At 39.6% G+C, this 27,918-nt stretch overlaps 1 protein-coding gene across 1 annotated transcript; it reads left to right on the forward strand.

The window, feature by feature from the left end:
* Positions 1-1,817: 1,817 nt before the first annotated feature.
* On the forward strand, positions 1,818-27,335 carry ano5b (anoctamin 5b). Its single transcript, XM_080499216.1, has 20 exons — positions 1,818-1,982; positions 13,478-13,542; positions 15,031-15,138; positions 16,866-16,934; positions 17,393-17,677; positions 17,907-18,026; positions 18,520-18,635; positions 18,724-18,858; positions 20,357-20,462; positions 20,683-20,743; positions 21,252-21,403; positions 21,973-22,047; positions 22,252-22,477; positions 22,585-22,763; positions 22,953-23,050; positions 24,221-24,351; positions 24,512-24,717; positions 24,902-25,083; positions 25,801-25,906; positions 25,999-27,335. The coding sequence occupies exons 1-20, from the start codon at positions 1,907-1,909 to the stop codon at positions 26,224-26,226; spliced, it is 2,724 nt and encodes a 907-aa protein (XP_080355342.1). The 5' UTR covers positions 1,818-1,906; the 3' UTR covers positions 26,227-27,335.
* The last annotated feature ends 583 nt before the right edge of the window (positions 27,336-27,918 follow it).

Consider the following 27,918-nt stretch of genomic DNA (forward strand, 5'->3'; position numbering starts at 1 on the left):
AAAGATATTTGAGAAACAGTATGCTAGTATGCTGATGATCTTTAATAGGCTCTTGAGACCTGAATACATTTTACTTTAGAATATTTTGAACATGTAGAACAGATGCAATGAGATGAACAAAGAAACAAAAGAATTAATCGTTGCCAGAGCAGAGAAAGAGAATCCACATTTAACTCACCGGCCAATTTTATTACATTTGCAGGTTCTGCTTCTGCTCATTTAAACAGAATGTCTATTAAAGACCAACAAAGTATAAATATTATTCTATGTATGCCGATAAAGCTTATAGTAAAGAGTAAATTATTCCTCAATCATAATTGAGTCATTTGATCAGATATATGGACTCAATTATTATATAAATGGGTAATACAGTAATCTTTGAAGCAAATAGATAAACAAACTATGATGGATTGGTTCTGGCAATCTTTCTTATTTGGTATGGCATATTGTTCTAAAAGGTCAGCGGTCAACTAATCTCAGATCTTATGAAGGAATCCATTACAAAAATCAGCCTCTATAGAAGAGAAATTCCCAATTTGCAAATGCATGTTTTTAGATAGTGCGAGGGAGGTGGAGTACCAAGGGAAACCGATACACATGCAAGCTCCCCACAGAAAGGTCTGCCCCAGACTCCAACCAGTAACATGAGGTGAGAGTATTAACCACTACACCAGTGGTCTGCAAACTTTATGACCAAAAGAGCCCTCTCCACAATTTTTCACCAAATAAAATTTGTCTGGAGCTGCAAAACATGTCCATTCTGTGAAATGAAGAAATAACATATTTTAAAAAAGTTATACAAACAAACATTTTGCTTGCAAGTTTCTTGGGTACAGTTCATTATAAATTTGAATAAAAAAAACAATGTTTAGGCTCTTGTAGCTATTTTTGATATCTAATGATGCCAGTGCAATGAGCTTGCTCGCCTGTATGCATGCATTCTGTGCCATCCTGAACACTACCAAAAATATGTTGTTCGAATTTGTTCTGGAGTCATGGTTTTGTATACTTCATTTATGAAAAAAGAAAAACAATCCAGAAATTAGTATGGGAGAAAATGGTTGTTTTTGTTGTTTGAACACAATGTTTACCTATAAACGTTCCCAAATGTTGTTTGTTAAACTTTGTTTTAACTAATTAATTAACCAAAGAAAATAAATACAAAAACCCAGTTAAAGATGATGAAAATTGATCCAGATTTAGCATTTTGACGATGCATTACACTTGAATACTAAAAAAAAAAAAAAAGTAGCATGTTGCAGCAATGCAGCAATGCTAGCCCTGTATTTCCTTAGTATCGATTAATACCAAATCGTACAGTATATAGTACTCATTTCTTTCATGCTTTGTTTTTGCGTGTCTGTGTAAATCAAACGGCCACCAGATGTCCTCATTGTGTTGACCTCACGCTTCCAGCGCTTCATTTGTCTCCTTATTTCAGGTAACCTCCTCACTTTCACTACAAGACTCCTGCAGCAATATTAGACAAACCCATCAGCCTGACGCATTCGTATCTATTTCAAATGTTTCCTATTTCCCCGTCTCCTGCACAGACTCTCGCTCTCTCCCTCTCTCTCTCTCTCTCTCTTCTGCCGACACAAAACCTGCGGCCAGCCACTCCCCTTTATCGGTGCCTGGTGTCGTCGGGTAGCGGCTCGGAGCCCATCGGGGAACCACTTTCTGTCACCATCGCCGATATATATTGTCAATATGGTCCATGAATCCCGCATCGATCCGGGCCGGACTGCGTGATTCCAACGTGTGGTCGTTGTGTGTGTGTGGTGGGGAGGAGGGGGGGGAGATCAGCCTCACGGCGGAGTCTGGATCGACCTGCCGGGAGAGTCCACCGCATCTTCACCGCCGCCTTTGCCCACTTTCATGCCTGAGCCTCAGTAACAACACCGCTATGAGGCGAATCACTGGCAAGACCAAGGATGAAACTTTGATCGAGCTGCAGAGCGCCACAGACTCTCAGATCACAGGTAATTCAATATAAATATATCTGTATATTTCTATTTGGGACACATTACAGCTTATGTCTGCCACAGACTTTAAGGCTGCATGTGGTCGCTGATCCGGGGGGAAAAAAAGTAGCTCGGATCATGGTAACCACCAGCCCAATGATGTAATAATACAATTAAAATCGACTTTTGGGGAGTTTATCCTAAACAGATTAACATGTAAAAGGTCAAAGCAGAGATCTAAAGTGTAGCAGACAACGTGTAACTCCATATAAAAATGGTATTTGTTAATGATGTCCTAAATCTCAAGTTGTTTGTGTGTGTGTCGTTGTTTGTTTGGGATGTGTGCAACAGCAAGTCATGAGTAAACAGTAAACAATACTGGGTGTTCAGCATCTTTACTTTTTAATACAGGACTGTCTTTAAAAACAACTGTGACCTCAGTCAACTCCCACTGTCAGGTTAATCCCAAACTGAGGCAAATAACGCAAGTTGTTCAGAAGGTTTACTCCAAACAATGCCAATACCAATACCAATACTGGGACCACACAATGGTGTAGTGGTAAGAAATGTTGCCTCAATTTGGGAATTTACCTGGTTGAAGTTAGTGTAGAGTTCAGAGTTTGTAGGCCTTTCTCTTTTTGCTTTTCCCCCTAAGTCCAAAAACAAGATTTCAGTACTAGTTGATGAGCTCAATGTGCCCATATGTGTGTGAATGGGTGTGTCTCTCCCTCTCTCTCTCTTTCTCTTCTGTTTGTGCTATGAATGACTGATGACCGGTTCAGAGAGTACCCTACCTTCACCAGCTCCCCACAACCCTGAGTTGGATAGAAACAGTCAACAACATGAGAATATCCTTAACCAAAACCATCTACTTTATATCCCAAGGCTTCCTGGGGTGGATTAAATTAAGAAAATGACAAAATGATTCAAATTGAATAAATGTTCCTTTCTCATACAGTCCGTGAAGTGCAGTGCATGTCTGTGCGTCTATTGCTTTTTTCTGAGATAGTCAGGCCACACTGACCTTCTCCCAGTCATTTATGGCAGTCCATCTCACTGTTTACTGTCTGGACAAATAAAAGTATATACAGTCCTTGAGAAAAATAGAAAAACAGAGAATGGGCAAAGATTGAAAGTTTCATTTTCTCTGGAGGCCTACATGATGTCATCCTGGGAGTTTGTGTGTTGTGTTTCTAATTTCTGAGGGGACATTGTTCCGTGAAGAATGCCACCTGAGCACAGCTGCCCAACAGGAAAGAACAGAGATTGAGATTAGATATTGGAACTGTATACAATATACAGTCTACTAAAATTTGCAGTTTAATCAAAAGAAAACAGGAGCTTGTCAGGTGGTAAACATTGCTCTCTGCGGTTACTATCGATTGCTCTTAGAAGACCTAATCAACAATGCATGAATAGAAAAGTCGGCTTTTACAGTAGATTTCGATGCAGCAGATTGATGCACTTTAATGCATTACTGATTCTGGCCACTTTTATGGAAATGTGTCCCAACAGTTGTGTCCAGATTCGCTTGATCCATATCTCGCATATCTCAAAAACTAAACTACCTCTACCTCGAGATGTTGATTTCATCTTCATGGACAAACATGACAAATTTAGCACAGACAAAGATTGCTGCAGAGATTCAATACCAGAGTCTAGCGAACAGAAACCTGAATCCATTAGCTAAACAAAGATGAAGGATGTCTTGAGATGCAGTAAGTGTATATCCTGTATCTACAGTGTATCATTTGACCTCTGCTTGTCAGAGCGTAAGATGTGAATGCATCCGAAAGAACTGGATGTCCTGTGATGAGAGTACAAAGAGCTTAGTATTGATATACTGTAGCTGAAGAGCGTGGATTTGGTCCAGTATTTGATCTCCATACTATTATTTAGTTTTAGTGCTGGTGTCACAATGATGGCCACAACATTCTCTGCTATTTTATTATTGCTCATTAGTAGTTGTAGGTCATAGCAGCAGTTACACTGTGAGGTGCAGAGATATTTGACAAAGATAGAGATTATCTCGAGGAAGGCATTATTGCCATTTCTGATCTTATGTGAACCTAAATTGTGCTGTGTTTCGGGGTTGCCAGGTCTGAGAGGCACAACCAGCCAAACAGCCTTTTAAAACCCACCCAAATAAAAATCTGAATTCAAACTATGCCAATACAACCCATGTATATTGCTCTCAAACTCTGTCAGTATTTCTGTTACTGCAGAGTGTATTATATTCTCAAATTAACACCATGACTATTAATTGTGACAGCATTAATAACATTTTCCCCCCCGAAACAGTTCGTTCACCTATCTCCAAAAAAAGCCTTCAGTCATAACATAAATCATTTTAATGGGCCTGTCACTGACACTGACTTTTCTGAGTTAAACCACATTTGGTTGTTCAATATGAAACTTTGATGATTCTCCCCTTTTTCATAGTTCTGGACTATCAACCAACACTTTACTGAAATGCCAAATATTTGAATGAGTTTGAATTGGTTCATGGTGACAGTGATGTTTACATAAGTGAGACAGATTAGGATATTTACTCATGTAATCTGTATGCAAAATAGGTTTATCCAGGAAAGTTGTGTATAAACACCTTAAGATACCCCCCAATCCAGAGTTAGCAGGGATAGACTCCACCTCTATCGCTATCCTCTGATGGGTGATGCTGAAGGTGTACTTAATGTTTTAATTTTCATCCATGAGTGGCCCAGATCACAGGAAGTCACTAACAAGCTGTATTTTAATAATTATAAAAAGCAAACTAAATCATTAGCAATCCCTCTTTCTGCAACATTTTAATTTCAGTCGGTCACGATGAAAGCAGACTTGCCTCACCTTATATTATGATGCAAGTATTAATTAGCCCTCTTGAATCAAGGCTCTACACGTATTTCTCTCTAACAGGTTAATGAACTGAAGTATTGAAGTGGCCGGGGCTATAGTAGCACTGATAACACCGCCTCAGTTAAAGGGTACTAAAAGCAATGAAAGACAAAGACCCTTTTATTCTCCAACACTCATGTCTTATCAAAGTGTGTTGAGTGACCCTCATAGAATATCCATCAGACACTTTCCATTTGCACTAGGTACCCTTTAATGTGTTAATTAGCCAGGTTGGTTAATAAAGACACATGTCTGTTTATCTGCCCCGAGCATTAATAGACCTTGTCTCATTCTGTCAGAGCTTTGTTCAGCCTCTTATCGGGGCGGCCATTCAGTCACACGTGAGAGTGGAAACGCAGACAGCAGAAGAAAGGGGTCTCTCCTCACCCCGGCGTGTTTTATGTCCATTACAGCTGCACAAACAGATTTAGAGACAACTATCACTGATGGAGAGGAGATGCACTGAGTGCTTATATTCAGTTTGTTGGCTGGTTTTCTACATCCAAACCACCTGACTGCACCTGTTACATGGTTGTCCTGTAAATGTGTTTAATTAAGCTCACATGCTTTTTTTGCCATGAGGTGCCAGTTTCTTTGTGGCAGCTTTAAAGTACAGGCCAACGGCCAAATTTCATCAAATGATTTCTATATTAAATGTAATTGATAGTAATTACTGATTGTTTTAGAGTTCCGCCTCCTTTTAAGGTGATCTCATGCTGCCGTCTGTATCTTTGCCAATGAAATCATCCTTCAGTCAGAGGTGAAGCAGAGCCAGGGTGTTGCTATGGAAACAGGCATTGTAATTGCATTTCTTTTTCTGATGGAGTCATGATACTGCATTGGAGAGCAGCCAATAATTTCTCACAACAAACAAGGAGACAGTCAGAGTAAAGCTGCTCGTGTCCTCACAACAACTTCAGTTTTTAGAGTAACGTGAATATTCCGTCTGAAGTTTAGATCGGAGCTGCTGTGGCTCGCTTGCTTTTAACCAAGCCACCATGAAACACAAAGATGGAGGACAACAGCCACTCTCACTGACCATTGAAATATAATTTATTTATGTGAGGTTCTGTGCCACAGCAGTGCCTGCAGGAGTTCATATGTACAGTGTCACTAGGTTTAACTAGCATTGCCTCACCAGAGGACACGTCAATCCTCTTTCATGAAACATATGAAAACCAACGGGTCCAAAGGTTTCATCGCATTCATGCGAAAAGAAAAAACAACCTGTGAGAGCCAGCATTCATCAATAACTGTTCTCATCCTATCACCGGACAAACATGCATTTTTGTGTGTGTTTGTAACTTTCATAGATAACATTTTATCCTCTATTGAACCTGCGAGTGACTCCTTCTGTTTGTGGCGTGGAAGGATGGTTTGTCAGGAAGTCTCCTTTTTTGGAAGACAATATCATGAAGATAACATTTTGAATTCCTGTTTCCAATACGAGTCTGATGCGAGCATGAAAAATGCTTTCTATTTTTTCCTTTTGTATGTTTTGTAACTAAACTGACTTGGCAGGAAATGTGGCGTGACAGATAGAGAGAAGCTGTCGCCTCATCGAAGACTCAGGGGCGAGTCTGAGCTCAGGATGTGGTTTCACTGTAACATGGTACACACTGCTCCTGTTGCTCTACCAGGACTGCACTCGAGTTTTACATTTCAGTTTAATGTGGAGCCGTTTCTTATACAAAGGGAGCGACCACACTATCCTAATGCACTCATTGAGACAGTCTTTTGCGATCGCTGGTGGACGGTTTTATCGAGGCACCACGTCACTTTGAAGCAGAGTGAAATGTTTGTCACATTAATATTAATACACAATATGTCTACATGCAGGTCAACCGGATGTTTTTTTTTTTTTTTTTTACATGTCCATATGGCATCTAAAACACGGTTGTAGAGTTGTAGAGCAATCTGTCACACACTTGCAGGGTGTGATTTGCCGGGAGGGATTGCAGGGATCCATCTCCCCCTGCTACACAAAGCTTCCACTCTTGTACTGAATACTCTATATTACAGGGAGAAAAACATCTACTTTCTTTGTCAACTATTATCAATTGTTAGATAGCAAATTTTAGGTGATGCTGGTCTTCCGTTAAAAGATTTTGCAGTTAGTGGTAGTTGGGACCACAAGCCTGAGAAGGCATGCTTTTGAAAGGCTTTTAGTTTATAAGTCATGAAGGTAGACCATTATATGTAACTCTGCATTTGTTGTACCAGTTACACTCATGGTTGTATTTTCTCTTTTTAATTGGTCTTTTAGAATGTGTCTATACATTAAAAAAAAAAAAGTTTGAAGTGGTTTTTATGAGGAATATTGCATTGTGAGAAAATAAGCTTGCCAACCGAGCCCAGCTCTCTTTCCAAATTCCCCGTCAGAAGCGTCCCTCTCATCCTGCGTGTTTGCATCACACAACTTGAAAAAAAGTTCATGTTTTCATTACATGGTGCTGTGCACTGATGTATGAGGTCAAAAACAACTCTGGAGAAAGTGTGCAATGAGGTGAAAAAAACAAAAAAAGGTTTACATAGAGTGAGCTGGTCAGAATCAGTGTGAACCAGCTTTGTGGAAGAGCTACTCAAGAGCTGCTATTGGAGCTTTTCATGAACATTACACACCCACACAGGATGCTTGAGTCATAGTAGAAAACAATTTTTCAGTTTTACCAATTCAGACGTACACTGCACGTCGTTCTTCTCGGGTTATCAGTGTTGCTTTTGCAGATTCTCTGCAACAGATGGAAACACAGGTCTGATTGCCACCAGTGATAAAAGGCCCTGTTGGGCTTTTAGCTTGTTTGTTTTCTCTGTATTAGTGGCTTTTAGTGAGAGCCTGGCCCTGCCTTGTAAGTGAGACTTATCTACAGTTTGGAGAGCTTCAGTACTTAATAAAGCTGTGTGGTTTATCTCTCCTAACCCTTTCCTGCTGTCTGTCCTTTAAAGATGGACCTGCTGTGTTGACGTCATTCAGGATAAACCTGCACTCAGGTATGGGCAGATTTGAGGCTTGATGTGATGCCTGTCTGTCCTTTTCGTCTTGTCCACATTTTCTGTTCGGCGTTCTCTTGCCGACCTCGTCTAAATGGCACACCACCTTTCTGCTTCTGCTCGGTTGTGCTAGTTTTTGCTCTGGTGAGTCCGCTAATCACATCCAGATGTCCGTCTGTGCTCCATCAGCCTCCATCTCAGCTTGTGCTTCACCTTCTGCCTCCTGGTAGCTCCTGCGATCGCCCTGCATTTATGGCTGAAGTGTCAAATCTGCATCTATGTGTGTGTTTATATGCTGCAATGAGGCATGTGCACAAGGTTTTTAATTAAAGGTTAAGCGATTTGACCATTTTTGCAATGAACATGTGCATTTGCTGAGCAAGAGAATACGACATACATAACGTTTTTATGTTAAATCACTGCCTGCATTGTCTGTGTCTATATTGTTACAAATCACTGAGCAGATGTGCAGAATTATTAAGTAATGTGAGCTGCAAACAGTTACAAAACTACAATTTTATAATGTCTATATCATCATACCAAAATATCACACACACCACATAAAGAGTTAAAGTCAAGCATTCACATTTTCTCTTGTAGATATTCATTTATTGAAGAGTTAAACAAGTGGAATTAGTCATGAGGTAAAATGATGATATTGTTGACATTTTCTTATTTTAAGTGTTACCAATTCAGACGTACACTGCACGTGTATATATAATTTAAATATTGGTCATATTTCAATTCTGTCATTAGTGATCTTAAACTAAAATGGTTGTTCAGTATCATATGTCAAGTGGAGGGAAAAACACAATATTTGGATTTGATATGTAGTGAAAATACATTCATCTATTCTTCTGAACCATTTGAGTTTGGTTATTTGGGCGATTTTCCCACAGTTTTTCCACAACAATGCCCCTGTATGCAAATCTATAGAATACTTCAAAATGTGAAGTTGGTTAAAGTTTACAACATTTTGGCACTTATGAAAAACACACATTATCTGCTGTGCGTGTGTATGTGGGTAAGTGGGTGGCTGACAGTCTTTCACATCCTTCTGTTAGAGACACACTCAACCCTGGATTGTGATTCAGGCGACTGTCTCATAATATTTGGTTGGATGACTCACTGTGGGCTTCACTGAGTCGCCCTGACAGTTACACATATCAGAGAACGTCTAAAAGTGTGTCTCTGCAGGAGATCACACATGTGTCACTGGGGTTAGAGCTACAATCCCTGTCTGCAGGCTGTCATGAGGAATGGAAATTGCAGTGTTGCCGTGTCTTCAGAGGATTTGACATGATTCACAATCACTCAGAGGAACTCTAAAGGCTCTGCAGTTTCTTTCTCTCTGTACGATAAGCAACCTTCTTCTGGGAAGTGATTCATTGGCACAAGTGACCTCTTTGGATTGACCATGCAGTAGATTTCTTCTAATGTTCTGTTTTTTTAATTACTTTGAGTGACCAGTCCTCATTGGCCTTCAGAGCTCATTCTAACGGAGGTTAAAACACTGAGTCAGGACCTGCGGGAATCTTAAGTTGAAGACCTCAAAGATACATCAAGTTATCGAATGATAAAATTTGTTCTCTAAGGGGCCAAGCTAAAAGGTGAAGTTGGATGAAATGCAATGATATTTTTTTTCTAAATTATAATATATTTACCTACCTGTCAACCTGATGTTATTCACTAACAATGCCGACAACAAAGGAAATATTTTTTAGAGGCCTATCAAATCCATAAATTGTTGACAGAGGGTAAATAAAAGTTACGGATCAGTGCTGCCGTTATGTTTCCTTGTGCAAACCTATTCGACTGTCTAATGCACCTTTGAGGTCACAAAGCAGGTTTTTGTTGAAGGTCAAAGGTGGGTCGTCAGTAAAAACAGACCTCAGCATACGTGAATCAGGATGCACGTTATTGCGGGCTGCAGCTTTTCTCTGGTTGTTGAAAGGATACAACTATAAGACAGGTTTCAGGGAAGATAATGTTTATTTTACGAGGGATGTAAAAAGATTTCCATTTTCCGAACTTATTTCTGCTTCCCCGTTTCCAACCAAATGACAAAATGCACAGGACGTTGTTGCCACAGCTCAGTAATTGTACTGGACACAGTGAATTATTGATGCTTTTGCACTGGGTTTTTCCAGGAAAAATGACCAGCTATCAGTTGTTTTGGGTATGACTGGAGTCCCGGCGGTTCTAAATGATCAAGACGCTTGATTAGACTCAAATGAAAATGAAAACAAACAAGCTGCATTGTGAGTAAAGAAGGCTCCAATATGTGAGGGGCTTGAAATAAAGTTTCTGAATACATGAATCTTTACAGAAGTGAAAAAACATAACAAAAATAGGATTAGGATTATCAACACATACGTGTGTCTTGTGACCTTCAGTTTCACAGCGGCCGGATATGCACATGTTGATGTCTGTGGATGAATTTGGGGCATTCGGGAAATGATGGTTTCTGGCTGTGTGGGTCTTGGAATGCACACATGTGCATGCCAAGACCCACACAGATAAACACCAACAAGGATAAAACACCCACTCGGTGAGGTCATATCAAGCAAAGGAGTAATCAGTAAGTCTCTTACTTTTTAAATCAGGTCTTAGAACTTGTCTGAGGCAATGAGAAATCCGTGCTCTGACAATTTGCTACGCACTTTCACCTTAAGGCACAGATTTCCACAGTGTGGGATGATAATCCGACCCCCCCCCCCCCTCCTTTTTACAGGGCTTGGACCACATTGGGTCCCCTACAGACCTCCCAACTGTCAGGCTTCACATGCGTTGTTTCATGCCATGTAATAATTTCTTGGTCAAATGGCAGACTTCCAAATGTTTTTCATGAGTTATTAACCACTGATGGGATCCACAGGCGATTAAACACTTCTAATTGCTTCACATGCAAGTTTAATGCTTTTTATTCAAATAATATAAGTATATGAAGTCCGCAACCTTATAGTCATTATCATTCTTAGATTTGTTATGTCATTTTTTATTTGTCTCCACTACATTTTCAATTAATTACATTCCAAAAGTATGTGTTTAGAAACCCATAATGTAAGTATTGTCAGTAATAAAATAATTTTGCCGATTTGGATGTAATAAAACCAGCAAAGTAGTACCTTGCCAATAATGTCATGAAATAGCAAAAGTGTTTTTAATTGAGGGATTATCGCAGTGCATGTATCCTCAGTGAATGAAGCGGTGATGGCCTAGACTAGAGTTTAGAGCAAACCTAAGATTGTAGTATAAAAAATATCAGCAGCAGTTAATACATTTTGAAAGAACAACATTTCATACAATTCAGTGATAACTTATTAGGTTATTGGCAAAATGTTATGAAGATGGTTCAAGTAACCTATTACACTATTGGCAAGTTATCGGCTGTATTGCATCTAAAATAGAAAAAAATATATTGCATTACTGGCAGGTATTATACTATTGGCTGTTACACTTGTGTTTTATGAAATTATTACTAGTTTTACACTCTTCATTTCTTGTTGTCGTGATTATTGCTCAAACAATACTAATAAAAATCACGCTAGAAAAAAGACTGTGTTCACTCTGAAGCTGTCTGCTGCTCCCAGGAGGAGGCCTGCACCGCAGTTTGAAAACCACAGCTCTGAATAAATATGTCGCTCTGATTTCATGCTGGATTGGTGGTATATTTGCTGGCTTTCTGACATTTACAGAAGATTCTCAGCCACTGAACCTGATGTGGTTAAGTTGGTACAGTTGCTCATCCTGCATCCCCAAGGTGGGCGAGACCCCAGGTTGTAGGCCTGTGTGAGCTTCTTCACTGTTGCCATTGATGTGTAAGTGTGAATATGTTCTGAATTAAGTGGATCTGACTGATCACGTGATATGTCATGACACTGCGACAGCTATAGAATGTGCTATAATGTAAGTGAAGTCATTAACTTTAACAAGGAGTAAAAGTGTAATTGGGAAAAAGAGCGTGGGGTTTACTATCACACGAGTTGTAATTTAGTTATGCTGCCCTTTTGAAGCTACAGTTCCCTGTTCAGCATAAGTGAATTTTTGCTATTTGAATAGAGTGTATTGTTATCTATAGTCAATACCTATCTGAGATAGTCAATAGTGTGTCTGTGTTGTAGTCTGCCACTGCTGCTCCTACTCACAGAGGGAGAGCTTCTCTGTTTTACTCCAGTTTATTTTTCTCTCTGGAGAAGTGGCTACAGCGCTCTGCTGGCCCTTTGCTTCTGTTTACACAAGCCAGGCTCTGATAACTGGCTGTGCGCAGTTGGACTACGACCAAAAAAGTGAGACAAAAACGAAAAGAGGGGGAAAAAAAAGCTGGTTAAAAGACAGAAAAGTGAGCGCTGCTTCCCACCAGGTTCATGGAAAAATCCCTCGTTTTGGTCTTTTGTGTATCTTTAGGATTCCTACACTTCAAGTGATATGGAATATTTTCATTCCTTTCCAGTGAGTCTGGAGGCCTTTCATTAGCATGCGTACGCCACAGTGTTTCTCTGATTGGCTCCCGCTGCCGTCTGTCACAATATTATGTCTAATCAACGGTGGCCTTCCTTCAGGGTCGAAGCTAACCGAGTCTAGAGATCTTTGTGTCCTCAGAATGCTGCGTGTGTTTCTCTTATTGGAACAGAGGGATTGGACCTCTGGTACAGCAGCACCGACCTCAGCCTCCAGCTCCTCCCCTTCACCAATGTCTTCATGCAGCCTCCCCCACAGGAAGTGAAGCGTTCCCACCATTCAGGAATAAAAAGGGAGCAGGCTGCTGCACGAGCACATTCCCTCGCCTATAATTTGCCACGCTGGGAGAGAGACAGAGAGAGAGAGAGAGAGAGAGAGAGAGAGAGAGAGAGAGAGGGGGGGTCTGCAGGAATGTGTGTGTGTGTGTGTGTGTGTGTGTGTGTGTGTGTGTGTGTGTGTGTGTGTGTGTGTGTGTGTGTGTGTGTGTGTGTGTGTGTGTGTGTGTGTGTGTGTTGCAAGCGTTCTCATCTCTCTGTGCAACACTGTCTTATATGGCAAAAGTCTTCATCTGCCGGAGACCAGAGGAATTTTATTGGGCTCCTGTCAACTCGAGGCAGTCCGAGATGCCATACAGATTATTAGCTGGCTGATTACTCTTAAAGGGATGGACTGGCTTATCGCTCATGTGTCACGTGGATATATAACCAGCTCATCTTAGCTTAAGTAAACGACTACATGTCTGTGGGAATGAAGGGGTTGTTATTTGTTAAGTATTGTTTCCCTATTTGGGTTTGAGTGCATGTAAACAGGAAGGGTGAACACATGTTTTTTGTCAAATGAATGTTTCTTTCATAAAGCCTGCTGCTTTGTACATTTCTACATTGTCTGAATTGGTGAAAGTGCACACTTTCTTCACTTAGGTAGAGGTTCAGACACTGATTGAACTACTTTTTGGAAGTAAAACACGACAAATGATTTGGTACAGCTAACTGAAATCTTCACATGTATGTAGATATCCTCTCTACCTACAGTATATGCGTAACTCACGTAGATCAATTCAGGCAGTTTTTGATGTTATGAGTTTAGAAGTGGTGAATTCTACTTTCGCTGAATAACAAGAAAAGATAGTACTATATAATATAAAAATAAATATGTGTCTTTTGCAGATGACAGCAGTGGAAATGGAGTCAATTCATCATCAGAAAGGGCTCCACTGCCCGGAAACTCAGAGGTAAGTTAAGATACGTATGGACTATTCAGCATGTTTACAAACTTTGTCAGGAAAATGTGTTAGATATGAGGAGGGAGCTTTTGAAATATTTGATGTCAGCTGCATCACAGCTTTAATTCCTTTATGTTCAGGCAGCTCATTCGAATCCACCCAGCAGAAATAATACAAAATGTGATTCTTCATTTGGCTGCAGTGTCTCACTGCTTCTCTACTGGCTGGAAAATTTATGTGACGATAGAATTATCAATCAGTTTTAGTTGTGGCGCTCGCCTATGACAGCTGATCGTAATTTCACTTTTAATGTAATGACCTCCACAGGAACAGACCTGATCTCCATACAGATATACACCAGTGCACCAATATATGATTTGTCATGGCTTTATCGTTTATGAAATCTTTGATAGTTTGCTTGTAGTCATCCAGTTGTTTTTGTTAGAGTTTACAGTGTCTTTGGCCTTGAGTGGGTGATATTTGTTAACGCTGCTTTGATAGCTGAGTCACAAGACTTGTGTTTCTCAAAGAGCTCCTCTCGCTCCTCCAGCAGAGACAGAAATAAAATGTTGCTGCACAGACGGGAGTCTGTTGTCTGTTTGGCTTTCAATGCCATAATGATGTCATTAATCTATTAATTGATTATATGAATTTTATTGGGTTTCTGTGATGACTGATTGTAGGTTTTAGTGCACAAAGAAATTATTTTCCCAATCAGGGCTGATCCTTCAAACAAGGCTTTTTCTAAATGTCCTCATTAAGCTGTATAATGACGGACTCGTTGTCTAATGAGCGGTGATCACGCCCCTGTTACGGCCGTCTGTTGGTGAATGCGAGTGCCTGATAAACATGCTGGGTGGAGTTCAGCTGGCTTTCAGAGTTGTGGTGAAGTTTTTATAGATCTAAGAGGAGGGTTTCTTTTTTTAACAGTTTACAGGAAATGTGGTGCAAACATTGACCTACATGGCATAACAATTCACCAGCCACAAAAAAAACCAAAAAACATCTGGAAACACACCGGGACACACTGGAAAAGTGAAAGTGTTTAGTATTCAACAGTATTTAAAAGTGGACCATACATGCTCTGCTGTCCTGGAGGTTTCTTTCAATTAAAGGAGTTTTTCTTCTGCTTTATGCAGCTTTTTTTCTTACTGTCATCATGGTTGTCTAAAAAGCCTCTACAGGCAAATAAAGCACTATCCTGAAATACTTTTCAATAACATTCTGAGACATCAAGTTGATGCACCATGATACAGGTGGAATTCAATTTATTTTTATTTATCGTTTCATTTAACCTTCCAATAAAATGTCAAAAAAAAAGAACGAGGCAATTTGACAGAGTGAGCATAAGAGACCGTGGAGAGGCAAAATTTTTACAGCAGAACAAATGTTGACAAATAATAACTTAAGTGCAGGTTGCTGTTAGGAGCAAATCACTTGTGTATTTCTCCTGTGCTTCTGTCCCTCTATAAAACTGTGTGACTGTTTCTCTTGCAGACTGACAAACTGCATACGAGCAGAGACACTGTGTTCTTCAGGGACGGCGTTCGCAGAATAGACTTCGTGTTGTCCTACGTGGACGATAAAGATGGTGAAAAGAAGCAGGTAACAGAAAATGGGATGTGTAATTTGACCATTCAGCACTTCACAGAGATTATTACACAATTTATATCCACATCTCAGTTCATGGTACTCATAAGAGGAAGTGAGATTAAGTGTATTTTATGTGGACATTTGATATGTTGTTTCATTTTTCTTTAAATGAACAGATGTTATTTGATTTTAATGTTCAACAGCCTGGCAGTGAGAATAAACTTAAAATATCTCCTCAATGATGCCAAAAAAAGGCTAAATATGTAGTTTCTAACAAAATATACAGTGTATATGAAGTAAAAATCATGTGATTTTTGATCACATGTTCGGAGGCCAGAAGGAGGGAGGAGGCGTCATTTCAAACAATTGAGCCATTTACTGTTCCCCTCATGAAAGACGTTTGGTTGGCAGCTCTAAAAATAAATTCCTGGCTATCACAAATATTCCACAATTCTCTTCAACATTTCAAGCTGTAAAAATCCATCTTTTTGCTTTGTTTTCAAATTGTTGACTGCAGAGAAACGCATCACTCAGAACTTTGAATAAAATCTGGTTTGGTAATTGGCAAACATAGTAAATGGTGAGCTTTGGTGGTATACATAGTGAAATACACACTTTTTGTCAGATTTGAAAGACACAACTGATATTTACATAATTTCTGTCTGTTGCAGAATAAAATATTTTATTGCTTTCCCAATGTAAACTTTATGACTAAAGATTGTGTGGAAATTGAGGATCAGTTATATTTGCAGCTGATTTCTGCTGCCACCAAGTGTTAAACACAGGCCAGATCAGCTATCCATTCAGCCATCTTCTGCACAACTTTATCCACCTCAGGGTCACATGAGGTGGATCTCAGCTAACAATGAGCAAAGACAACAGTACAACCTGGACATGCTTGTTGCTCTTCCATTAAAGGGTAAACCCAATTTATAGAAACTACTCAATCTCAAACACATATTTTGACTGTGGGGAAATAAACTTCGACCCAGAAGAAACCTAGGTACACACAGGGAGAACATGCCAACATCACACCATGGACACAGGTTTGTTTTGCTTGCTGTCAGATGTTTATATCAGTGAACTGAGTTTTTGTCCTCAAAGAGAATGTGTCCCCTTGTTTAAGTAGTCTGTAAGTTTATCCGAATCTTTTCCATCTATGCAGTTTTATTGATAGTTTCCAGGCTTTCATTTAACATATTTGATTGCTTTTATACAATATTTGCAGCTGGCAGATGTATTTTATTGATCTCTTTTTGGAAAAAAGTGATGACAGACTCATGGTCCTTCAGATCAGAAGATTCTCGACGCTCTACTGACCTCAAACAAATAACATGATTAAAACCAAATGGCCAAGAAACTCAGCAATGTATGTTTTCTCCAGGATTACATCTCTATGGTATTAGATAGAAAACAGGGTAATTAAGAATGTGTCTCCTTCTTTTCCCATGTAAATGGATCAAATGTCCTTGGTTTTGTTTCTTTAGGACAGTTTTAAATGTCTCCTGAACCTATTCAGCTGTGTTTTAACAGTATTCGGTACTTATGTCATGACAACATCTGTATGCCTGTCTGTTACACGATTTCAGATCTCACTACAAGCCAATGTTTTAGTATGAATTTGAAAATTAAACTCAACCAACCACCTGCCTTGACATATGCAGGTAAAGGAGCAAATGAATTGAGACGTTTTGGGTGTCTGTGGCTCAAATGCTTGTGGTTTGTGTGTTTATCCACAGGAAAGGAGGAGGGAGTTTGAGGCCAACCTTGAGAAAGCGGGACTGGAGCTGGAGACGGAGGACAAATCAGTAAGAAATTAATCTGCAGAGTAGCTGTGCCACCTAGTGGACCGACCACTGAGGCACACCCAAATCCTTCAGACAGACATCTTAAAGGGATCTGCTATATGATCCTGCCATTTGGTATTCCCATGCAGTCGCTCCCACAGTTTTGTCCTCCAGATTTCCTCTATATAAAAGGCTGGGGACCCTCTGATTTGCCAAGTCTGTACAAAAAAAAAGGAAACACTGGTGGGAACAACTCACACCAACCTACAAAAAGCAGCATTTAGAATGAAAACGATGGGCAGTCTGCTGAAGATTATAGAAAGTGGATTTCCACATGTGCAAATTTAAATTTGACAACTTCGGAGCAGGTGAAGCCTCCTTCAGCTCCAATGCTCTCTGGCATTAGTGATAATAGATTTAAAACTAATTACAAAGTTGCATAGCTTGTGCTTCTTTTCCTTCTCACCGTCTTCTTCCAGGACTCTAAAGACCAAAAGACATATTTCTTGAAGATTCATGCTCCGTGGGACGTTTTGGCTACCTACGCAGATGTGTTGAAGGTTAAAGTTCCCTTCAAGGAGAGCGATGTTCCCCATGGTCAGGACGTCCCCCTTGAGTGGCTCTCACAGCCTTTCCGACTGCCGGATCACATCATGCACCCGCAGCCAGACTTCTTCACCTACCCCTTCGACAAGAACAAGATGGACTTCTTCCTCATCAACGACAAAGACACGTTCTTCCCCCCATCCACCAGAAACAGAATTGTATGTTTCATTGGATTTATTATTTCTTTTTACATTATTAATCATTCTTTGCAATTGTAAAGAGGCTTCTATCCAGTTGATCAAAAGACGGGTTTGTTTACGGAATGTTTCTATGCAGAGTTGAACACTGCTTACGCAACAATGAAGCAAGCCTTACAACACATTTGAATCAATTGACGTTAATACCAAATTAATCTCACTTTAAATCCCTTCCTTGTTATTAATGTAGGTGTTCTACATCCTGGCTCGCTGTCCGTACTTCAAAGAGGACCGGAAAGATAAAGACAAGACAGGAATCAAGCGATTACTCAGCAATGGGACCTACACAACAGCCTTCCCACTGCATGATGTAAGACACAGACACTCAAGCAAACAACAGGGTTTCGATACTCGAACACTTTTTGAGAGTGTCTATTTCTGTGACTTCTACCTACACTTCCTTTAAAATGACGATTCGACATGCAATATTTACGAAGTGATCCAAAAGGTTCAAGTAACCCAGTTCCATATTAAGTACTTTGAATCAATATTTGCTCACTGAGACACAAGATTAAAAGATTCCTTACAGTATATTTCATCACATTACAGAATACATACTGACAGAAGTACTTCAAAATGAATACAAAATGTATTGTAATTTTTTTGCAGTTAAAAGTGACTTTTACTGCCTTAAATTAGTGTGACTTATTTTGGAGTAAGTGACACTGCATTTCACACTTTTGCTTTCACTCTGGACAAAAAGGAATAATACTGTAAGATCAGATGTTGAGGTTACCAGAGTCATTTGAGGATTTTTATTTTTTGCTCAGCAAATTATTGTGTTACCTTTCTCATATGTTCAGTGTCGATACTGGAAAAGGGCAAGAAATGCAGAGTGTGAAAGCGAACGCTTCAATCTGTACAAACACTGGGCCAGATTCCTCTGCTTTTACAAAGAGCAGCCTCTGAACCTCATCAGGTAAACAAAAATCTATTTCCTCATGAAGGTCGACATTGCAACTGATTGCTCTCCAATGTGATTCTACGGCGTGATTCTCTGGTTGCAGGAAGTACTATGGGGAGAAAATTGGGATTTACTTCGCTTGGTTGGGCTTCTACACAGAGATGCTGTTCTTTGCAGCCGTCATGGGTTTTATATGTTTCACCTATGGGTTGCTCAGTTATGATGACAACATATCCAGGTTTGTACCACCAGGAGGCGTCATGGAGCGCTCAGTGAACAAAACTATGTGTGGACACACAAACAAATGAAATTATTCTCTCAAATGTTAATTTGTTCACCTGAAGTTCTAAAGCATTGTCTTGCAATGAATTCTGTGTTGTACAGAGCATATTTCATTGAAATTGCTTCATTTTAAAGCTTATTGTCGCTAAAAGCGTAATGTTTTCTCCTGGTCCTGAGGTCTCAGTGAGTCTTCGCTTAAAAATATCTCAACACACCCAATGTTTAGTCTGTAGGGGTTCCGCTTCAGAATATCAGAGCAGGAAAATGATTGATTGTTTGATACCTCATAACATTTCTTTACATGTTTTACTTGTAGGGAATACTCTGCAAACGGATAACTCTGTAAAACTTTCATCAAATGTTCCATCCACAATCATGACAGAGTTTAATAAATATTTCTCAAAAACAGTATATATTCCAACAACTGAACCTTTAACCAAGATCTAACTCGTTACAAATCTATAATAGAGAGCCATTTTATTTTGTATTAAAAAAGCTAATTGTTCACCATAATTTGCATCTCTTTGCAAGACCTTCTCCAAGACTATAGCTTCCATAAATTTCCTTCCAGAAGTGCAGCAGTGATGTGAGATATTGGATAATGTTTGATGAAGTGAAAATAAAGTGCCTCGATCATTTCTGTAAACATCATAAACAGCTGTAGTGTCATTTTGGACCAGTGAATTGATTTCGGTGAACTGTGGTCTCAAAGCTGGGAGCACAATATTAATGCTAAAGCCTTTAGTGGAATAGTGACTTTAATTATTTTCATTTGATGAACTCAAACATTAAAAAAAAAAAACACTTTTTGAGGAACGTTCTTTCAAATGTAAACCATAAAAACATAAACATAAATTATTCTGTTTACCAAAGGTCTCAAACATTGGTCAAAAAAAGCTAAATTCCAAAACTAACCCAACAAGGAAACAAAGATAGAGCAAAGATATAGTGGAACTAAATCCACTATATTTTCTGGACTCCTCCAGCAGGAATGCATAATTTTTCTTTGTGAACACTGTAAACTACGAAATATCACAGTCTCAACTGGTAACTATCCTGGTTCCCAACTACATGACTGGCACACTGAATACACAAAAGAGAGAACAAGATTAACCCAGTACGGTCTGGGGCGGTACTAATCAATGTGAGGCACAAGACCACAAACACACTATCGAAAGCATCATAAAGGAAACACGGGTGTGACACTGGGAGATCAGACAGTGATCAAATGGAATAAGAGAAAGAGAAGCAATGATCACAGAAAGATGGCGAAGCACCAGTGCTTAAAATAAAACAGGAGCACTGGGAGTAGGGAACACTGAAAACACTGAAAGAAATAACAAAAAATGAGTGACTTTACCATACAGCTATGACGTTTAGTGCCCTCACTTATACAAATTGTATGTTATGGCTTTGATTATATTTAGGTTTACTGGTTTTGTTTCTCTTCCCAGCAAAGAAATATGCAATGCTGACGTAGGGGGCAGCATTGTGATGTGTCCTCTCTGTGATAAAAAGTGTCCTTTCTGGAAGCTCAACTCCACTTGTCTCTCATCCTGGGTAATTGTTTTACTTGATTTGATGTATGTGTAATTTAATTCCATCTGTATTTGACAAATTAAGACTTTAGAACTTAAAAATTACGGAAAATGATTTGCTGTGAGATTTTATGTTTTTGAGTCAAGTGGGTTTAATTAAAATATTAACTAGCTGATTAACTGGTACGTCACTACCACCAATTCAAAAAGGAACTTATCCTCTCCCATGTTCTCTCTTCCAGCAATCCCATCTGTTTGACAATGAGGGGACGGTGTTCTTTGCCATATTTATGGGGATTTGGGGTATGTGACAGTCTGTGCACATTATACCTCATCCTGTGTTCATCTTGTGCGGGAAATCCAATGATGAACCCCCCCCCACGTAGGACAGATTTTCACAGTTAAAGCCTTTTCACACTGAAACGTCCACCTTTACTAAAACCGCTTCAGCCTGGAACAACTTGCCAACGCAATTATGTTGTTGTGCATGAGCGGGAGCACAGCCTGCCAGCACGCTGCAGGCCAGGAGTGCATAAAAAAAACAAAAACAAAGTCCTTTCACCAAGAAATGATGACTCATGGCACAGCTGAAACACATTACACTTCAAAAAGCCAACACAGGAACTCTGTTTTTAATTGGAACCAAAGTCACAATGTGATTAGGGTCATATAAGATTCGGCCAAAGAAAAATGGAGATCCTGAACACAAACACCTCTGCATGAGAACAGTGACATGTTAAAAGTTATTTGACATAAAAAAAAAAAAAAATGACTGTTTGTTTGTTACAATATTGTTTTCTTTCTGTGACAGTGACTCTGTTTTTGGAGTTTTGGAAGCGGCGTCAGGCCCGGCTGGAGTACGAGTGGGACTTGGTGGACTTTGAGGAGGAACAGCAGCAGCTTCAAATTCGGCCCGAGTTTGAGATCAGATGCACAAACAGGAGACTAAATCGAATAACACAGGTACATTGCAGCATTCATTCAAACAATGTGTATGTGATGCTTGTTCAGTTTGCAAATAATTAGAATTTTACTTGTATTGTTGTTGTCAGTGTTAGTCTGTGTCTTGGTGTTGATGTGTGAATCAAACCACAATGAATCAAGTTACTCACAAGTTTGTTGATGTCATCCATAAATTCCACGAGTCCCGTGACAAGCTTAAAAGCTTATGAAAACAAACAACTTAATTTGTCTTAAACACGATCAATGCTTGGCTTGAGACTCCCATGGATTCCTCTGCAAACAGCTAAATCAGTCCACCTGTGTGTCCTGCCCTCTCTAATTAGTTTCTCCACCCACAAATGACCCATCAATAGAAATATAGTTGAACTAAATAACCAATCAGATGTCTTTTCTGGTACAAAGTTAGTTTAGATGAATATTCTACGAGTTATAATTTGAAACATAATTGTTTTAGTTGTGATGAACCAAAATTCAATTGTGCCAAATTTTCACAACAAAAGAACGGATGAATACAAAAAAATGGATTCTCCACTAATAATAAATCAGTAAGTTAATGATTCATGTTCCAGGAAATGGAGCCATATCTCCCCATCACCAGCAAGTGTGCTCGCTTCTGCCTCTCTGGAGCCACTGTTTTATTCTGGGTAAGTGATTATTTTATGGCCAGGCTATGGTTAAGGTTAGACAACTAGTATTTACTGCTGTATATAAAATAAGATTGCAGGAATTGTGTGTATGTCAATGTACTGTCTCCATAAGGCAGCCGCATATTGTGACAGTGAGACAGCATGACACAAGGCAGACAGTGGTTTGATGCCCGGTCACATACCATATGTGTGTCTTTGCAGATTTCTCTGATCGTGGCCTGTATTATTGGGGTCATAGCATACAGGCTGGCTGTGCATGCAGCCTTCGCAAGTATCATCAAAGATCCCATGAGGAAGATCCAGTTGGTGGGCAGATTCATAACTCCACAACTGGCGACTTCTGTCACTGCATCCTGCATCAACTTCGTCATCATCATGATCCTCAACTTCTTTTACGAGAGGGTGGCCATCTGGATCACAGATATGGGTAAAGAGATTTCAACAGATGTGCAGACAATGATAGGAAAAAAAACATTTGAAACCGTTTCTGATGTTGATGACTTAGTGCCGTCTTTATTGCTTATCTTCCTGCAGAAATACCCAAAACCCATCTGGAATATGAAAACAGGCTGACTATGAAGATGTTTCTGTTCCAGTTTGTCAACTACTACTCCTCCTGCTTCTATGTGGCCTTCTTCAAAGGAAAATTTGTGGGTTATCCCGGTGAATACTCTTACATGTTTGGCAAAATCACCAAACTAAGAAATGAGGAGGTGAGTTTTTATAGAAATTTAAACCCGCAGGACAATTTTCAAAACAATATCTTTGTGCACTGAGTTGTCTCCAATGAAAAGCCCTATGATAAAACATCAACAGCAGCCTCTTCATTGTATCATTGCAGCTCCATAAACTGGAGATTTGTGTGAAATGTTTAATTTCAAAAATGTGTCTTTGTGTCCCAGTGTGACCCTGGAGGCTGTCTGATAGAGCTGACCACGCAGCTGGTGATTGTCATGGCTGGGAAGCAGCTGTGGGGAAACATTCAGGAGGCTCTGCTGCCGTGAGTCCATCAAATATTTGTCCTCCATCCAGACGGTTAACAGTTCACTGGCCCAGGCATTCATTCACTCACTCAGCCATAACAAGAACAAAACTTTTCAGTGCATAATTTTGACCTCACAAAATACACTGGTGCACATCAGTCTGTGTTAATCAAAACTGCCTCTGAACTCTATAAAATTTCTGCGTTGATGACTTCATTCAGAGTCTGCTGTACTATCGAGAGAAAAATCTTACATCAAAATGGAAGTGACTAAAAATTAGAAAAAATTTAATACTTTTCAGCTGGTGGCTGAATGATGCATTGATTATTGCCTCTAAATTACATTTTCCTGTCAAGTCATGACAAATTATAATAATTTCATGTGTATAAATATGTGCCGTCACAGTGTCTCGAGCGAAAGCAGAGAACCATGTCCAGAACCTTTCAATTGAAGAATTAACTTTGGGAAGATGTTTGATGGTTTACATATGAGAGATTTGTAAAAAGAAATGTATCTGCTTTTTATTTACTTTGACATCTCGCATTTAGAAACTGGAGTCTGCAGTGCAAAATTAATAAAATCCTAACTGCATGTTTTTCTTCTTATGTTTTTTTTTTTTTTCATTTTCCATATTGAATTGTCCAACTTATGGTGACAGAGTTCTGGAGTCAATCCCAGCTTACACCTGGTGAAATACAGGATACACCTTAGCCAGATAATGTATAAATACACAGTGCAAGTCATGGAGATAGAATCAGTTTTTGTTGAAGTTTAAGGAGTCTGTGTGTCTTTAAAGGCTGCAGCAGAGACAGTCGAGGTTCAGGGTGTTTGAAGATCCCATTAATATAGAGCTGGCCTTCCATTTTATTGGGTCAGTGTGAATGTCACACTTTACTTATTCCATAGTTTATTATGCACTTTCAATTAACCTGATGTAGATCAGTGTACCGGAGATGTCCCAAGTGTAAGGAACAGAATGCTTCTAATGTATTCAGTCATTTATGTGAATCAGTCGATAACAGCAGACAAAATGTGACTATTAATCTCATAGTTTCCATTCTGGTCATATGATTATCATTCCTCTCTGGAAATCTGTTTATGCACAGCCCGACGTCTGCTGTAACAGTTGTGTAAAGTGTGCCGACCAGATTTTTTTTCACGATCCTTCTTTATGGACCTCTTGACAGGTTGATTCGTAACTGGTGGAGCAGCAGGAAGGGCCGACACAACCCCGAGAACCATTACAGCCGCTGGGAGCAGGACCACGTCCTGCAGAACTTCAGCCAGCTGGGCTTGTTCTACGAGTACCTAGAGATGGGTGAGTTATGTCCCTGTTCTGGCTCTCCATCGTATGAAAATATAAATTCCAAGTGACACTTTTACAGCTTCAAATGTCCACTAATGGCTACTCTGCATCTCCCCTCTGTCTTTTTCTTTTTCTGCACCCTCTCTGTCTGGCTGCTCTCCCGGTCATTCAGTGGTCCAGTTTGGCTTCATCACTCTCTTTGTGGCCTCCTTCCCTTTGGCTCCGCTCCTGGCCCTCTTCAACAACATCCTGGAAATCAGGGTGGACGCCTGGAAGTTTACCACCCAGTTCAGACGGCCGGTGGCATCCAAGGCCCGAAACATCGGAGCGTGGCAGGAGATCCTCAACGCAGTGGCCATTCTTTCTGTCGTTACAAACGTAACGTTTTCTTTTTACTTTATGTTACTCTGTTCTAATTGATGTTTTTGAATGCATGATAAATATTTAACTTTATAAATGTAAATTTTCAACATAATTTGACCAATTCATATGTCCCGTTCAGCCTGAAATTGTTTCAGCATGTAGTTTCAACGCCAGTCTTTTGTGTTTCCCTTTATTCCAGGCTTTCATCATGGCGTTCACCTCAGACATGATTCCTCGCATGGTCTACCTGTATGCTTACAGTAAAAAGGCCAGCATGAGTGGTTACATCAACAACAGTCTGTCCATATATAACATCTCTCAGATACCAAAGGACAACATGCCGGAGGACGATTGGTTTGATAACTCCACCACCACCTGCAGGTCGGACCGCTTGTTGTGCATCTCACTGTGTTTTTACCTTTTGTCAGATCATTATGGAGAATATTTCAGATAGTCATCTCATTCACAGGATAAAACCTGTTTCTTGTAAATAGAAAAACGTGTTTCTTTTGATGTTCAGTTTCAGTATCTCCTTGTTCCAGGTTCGCCATTTTCATCATGCTGTTTGAATTTCTTGGTTAAAAAGCTTCCTAAGTATAAACCGTAAGCTAATAAATACATATAGATATTTTACTGAGCAGTTTATACCAAGTCTATCAAACCTAGGGTCACGGGAAGCTGAAGTTATCCCAGCTGACATTGATCAAAGAGCCGGTCCACCGTAGTCGACAGGTCCACCTTTCACACTGCCGGGCAATTTAAAGTCACCAATTAACATAACAAGCCTGAACACCTTCAGACGGCCCACATGTGCACATGGAAACAAGTAAACGTGAGAAGCCTTTCCATCTTCTTTGCTGTGTAACCTACACCGGATTTCAGCTGGTCTTTGAACTTCGATAGGTTTTTAGGAAGTTTCAATGGAAAACAGTCTTTGGGCTTTAAATGTGGAATTTATGTGACTGATACATTGGACTTAATGGATCTTTTGTGAATATTAAATATTGGAATAAGAAAACTTAAAAAAAAAATTTAATGTTAAAGGAAAGGATTTCTTCACAGATGGTTTTATATTCCTCTGATTGTTGTGTCGTACAGATATCGTGACTATCGTTACCCTCCCGGTCACCAGAAGGAATATACTCACACAATGCAGTTCTGGCACATTCTGGCAGCAAAAATGGCCTTCATTATTATCATGGAAGTAAGACTTTCCTTTTCTGTCTCTTCCATTAAGGATACATCAGTGTTCAAAGCAGATATTATATTTACCATGTGATCGCCTCCTGTTTGCAGCATGTGGTGTTTGTGGTGAAATTCTTCGTGGCCTGGATGATCCCGGATATTCCCTCAGACGTGAAGGCTCGGTTCAAACGAGAACGCTACCTGATCCAGGAGTACCTGCATAACTACGAAGTGGAGAAGCTCAAACTCCAGCTGAGTGCCAGCTTCATCACAGAGCCACAGTCGGAAATGTCCTTGATGACGCCAGACAAGCACGAAGTGTTATCCGAGTGCCTGTAGCCCTTGCATCACTCCAAGTGGACATGACTGGGACTCCAAATGCAAGGGCTTCTGTCTTTAAAATTTAAAAAAATATATATATACGTATTATTTGAATGGATGTTAACACTTGCCAAGATATACTCCTATATTAGGATCCATATGCAGGCAATCCATGCAATGTTAGTTTTGCTTTAAAACTGCTTATTAGATAGACAAAACATTTCTGTGCCATAACATAATTTGTGAAAGACGTCAGGCGAGAGAACAACAGCAAAGGGCAGAAAGATTGTCGCTACCAACTGGACTCTTTTCGCTCATCTATAATCTCATCAAACTCTGCAGTTATCACAAAGAATCATCGCTGTCTGTGCTGAAATAGGAAACTTTTGTGATGTGAATCCTGTGACGGTGTAATTAGCCGCTGAAGAGCTCATTGTAATGTCAGTCTTTTTTTTTTGTCCGCATGTTATTCTTCTATTTTAATGACAAGATGAAAGACAGTTTAGATGCGTGAATATGTGTCTAGTGTAAAACTGTGGCTGGAAATGTATGTGATTTAACAGTGAATGTTAAAAAAAAAACCCAAGGCTAACAAATGTTTAAAGATATAAAAGAGGCAACAGAATTTAGTCGGTGGGGCTTTTGTTTTACAGGCCACTCCAGGTTAAATTGATAGGATGTAGTTTTAAATGCTTCACTGATCTATAGCTGGGCTATTAGACTCATCAGTCGTGTTACGCGAGTTTGCTATGCTGAAGGAGAAACTCTTAAAAACTGTGCATTCAAAACACCAAGTACCTCCATCATACTGCAGTGATACTGTAACAATCAGAAGTGTGGTGATACTGAATCCCCCACCACCAACCCCCCTTGAAGTTTGGGACTGCAACGGAAATATGGTGAGACAGCAGCTGCCAGCTCAAGTCTCATCCTCCACATGTAACACCACCTTGCTGCGGGACCAATTATCAGAGTTCTACCAAAAAAAAAGACTGCATGAAGAAAACGTTGGCAGATCAGGAGACGGATATTCTGTTTTAATACACAATCACTTTGTGCCGAAGGGTTTTGGTTCTGTCAGCTTTACTCCTCCATGTGTATGCAATAAATGGCCTTTGCTATTTTCAGATTGTTATCGTCTCACTTGCAGAGATAAACCTTTGTGTTCAGAAATCATCAGAGAGAGCTACTTTTTCTACTCCGGTTGGATACACGTGAGTGATTCCAGTGTAAAGGAATAGACTTTAACAATCAGTTTACACATGTGTCCTCTTGGTTTTTAAGTGTCGCTACAGATATAGTAAATAATATCAGATTTAAATGGTCTTTAAATTATTGATCTGTGTTTGTCCTGTCCTGAATACTTTATATGTAATCAATAATGCTCTTTATTTAAGCTTTTTTTCTGTTTATTTGCAACACTAGTGTCTTTAGTTTGCATAATATTTCAATGCATTTCATAAAAGGTCATGAAACTGTGTTACATCAAATTAGCTTTTCAAATCTATTGACTGATTTGAATGATTACTTCCTGAAGGGACCACAGAGATAATCTTTATACACTTTCTGTAGAAGTGTCTGCTTGTACCTACAGTAGCTCCAGTAACTTGATCATGCATCATGTATGTTTTGTCTAGGTAAATCCCATTTTAGATGTCCGTGTCTTTGCTCAATCTTGTGATTTTTCATTTTCGATGCGAACGATGCAAC

Source organism: Blennius ocellaris (genome assembly GCF_963422515.1).
Source record: "Blennius ocellaris genome assembly, chromosome: 1".
Taxonomy (NCBI): domain Eukaryota; kingdom Metazoa; phylum Chordata; class Actinopteri; order Blenniiformes; family Blenniidae; genus Blennius; species Blennius ocellaris.

Excerpts from the sequence above, each read along its gene's own strand:
- ano5b (XM_080499216.1), top strand. The coding sequence starts at position 1,907 with ATGAGGCGAATCACTGGCAAGACCAAGGATGAAACTTTGATCGAGCTG. Across the intron at positions 1,983-13,477 it reads CACAGACTCTCAGATCACAG|ATGACAGCAGTGGAAATGGA; the intron begins GTAATTCAATAT and ends TGTCTTTTGCAG. Across the intron at positions 18,636-18,723 it reads CAGCCTCTGAACCTCATCAG|GAAGTACTATGGGGAGAAAA; the intron begins GTAAACAAAAAT and ends CTCTGGTTGCAG.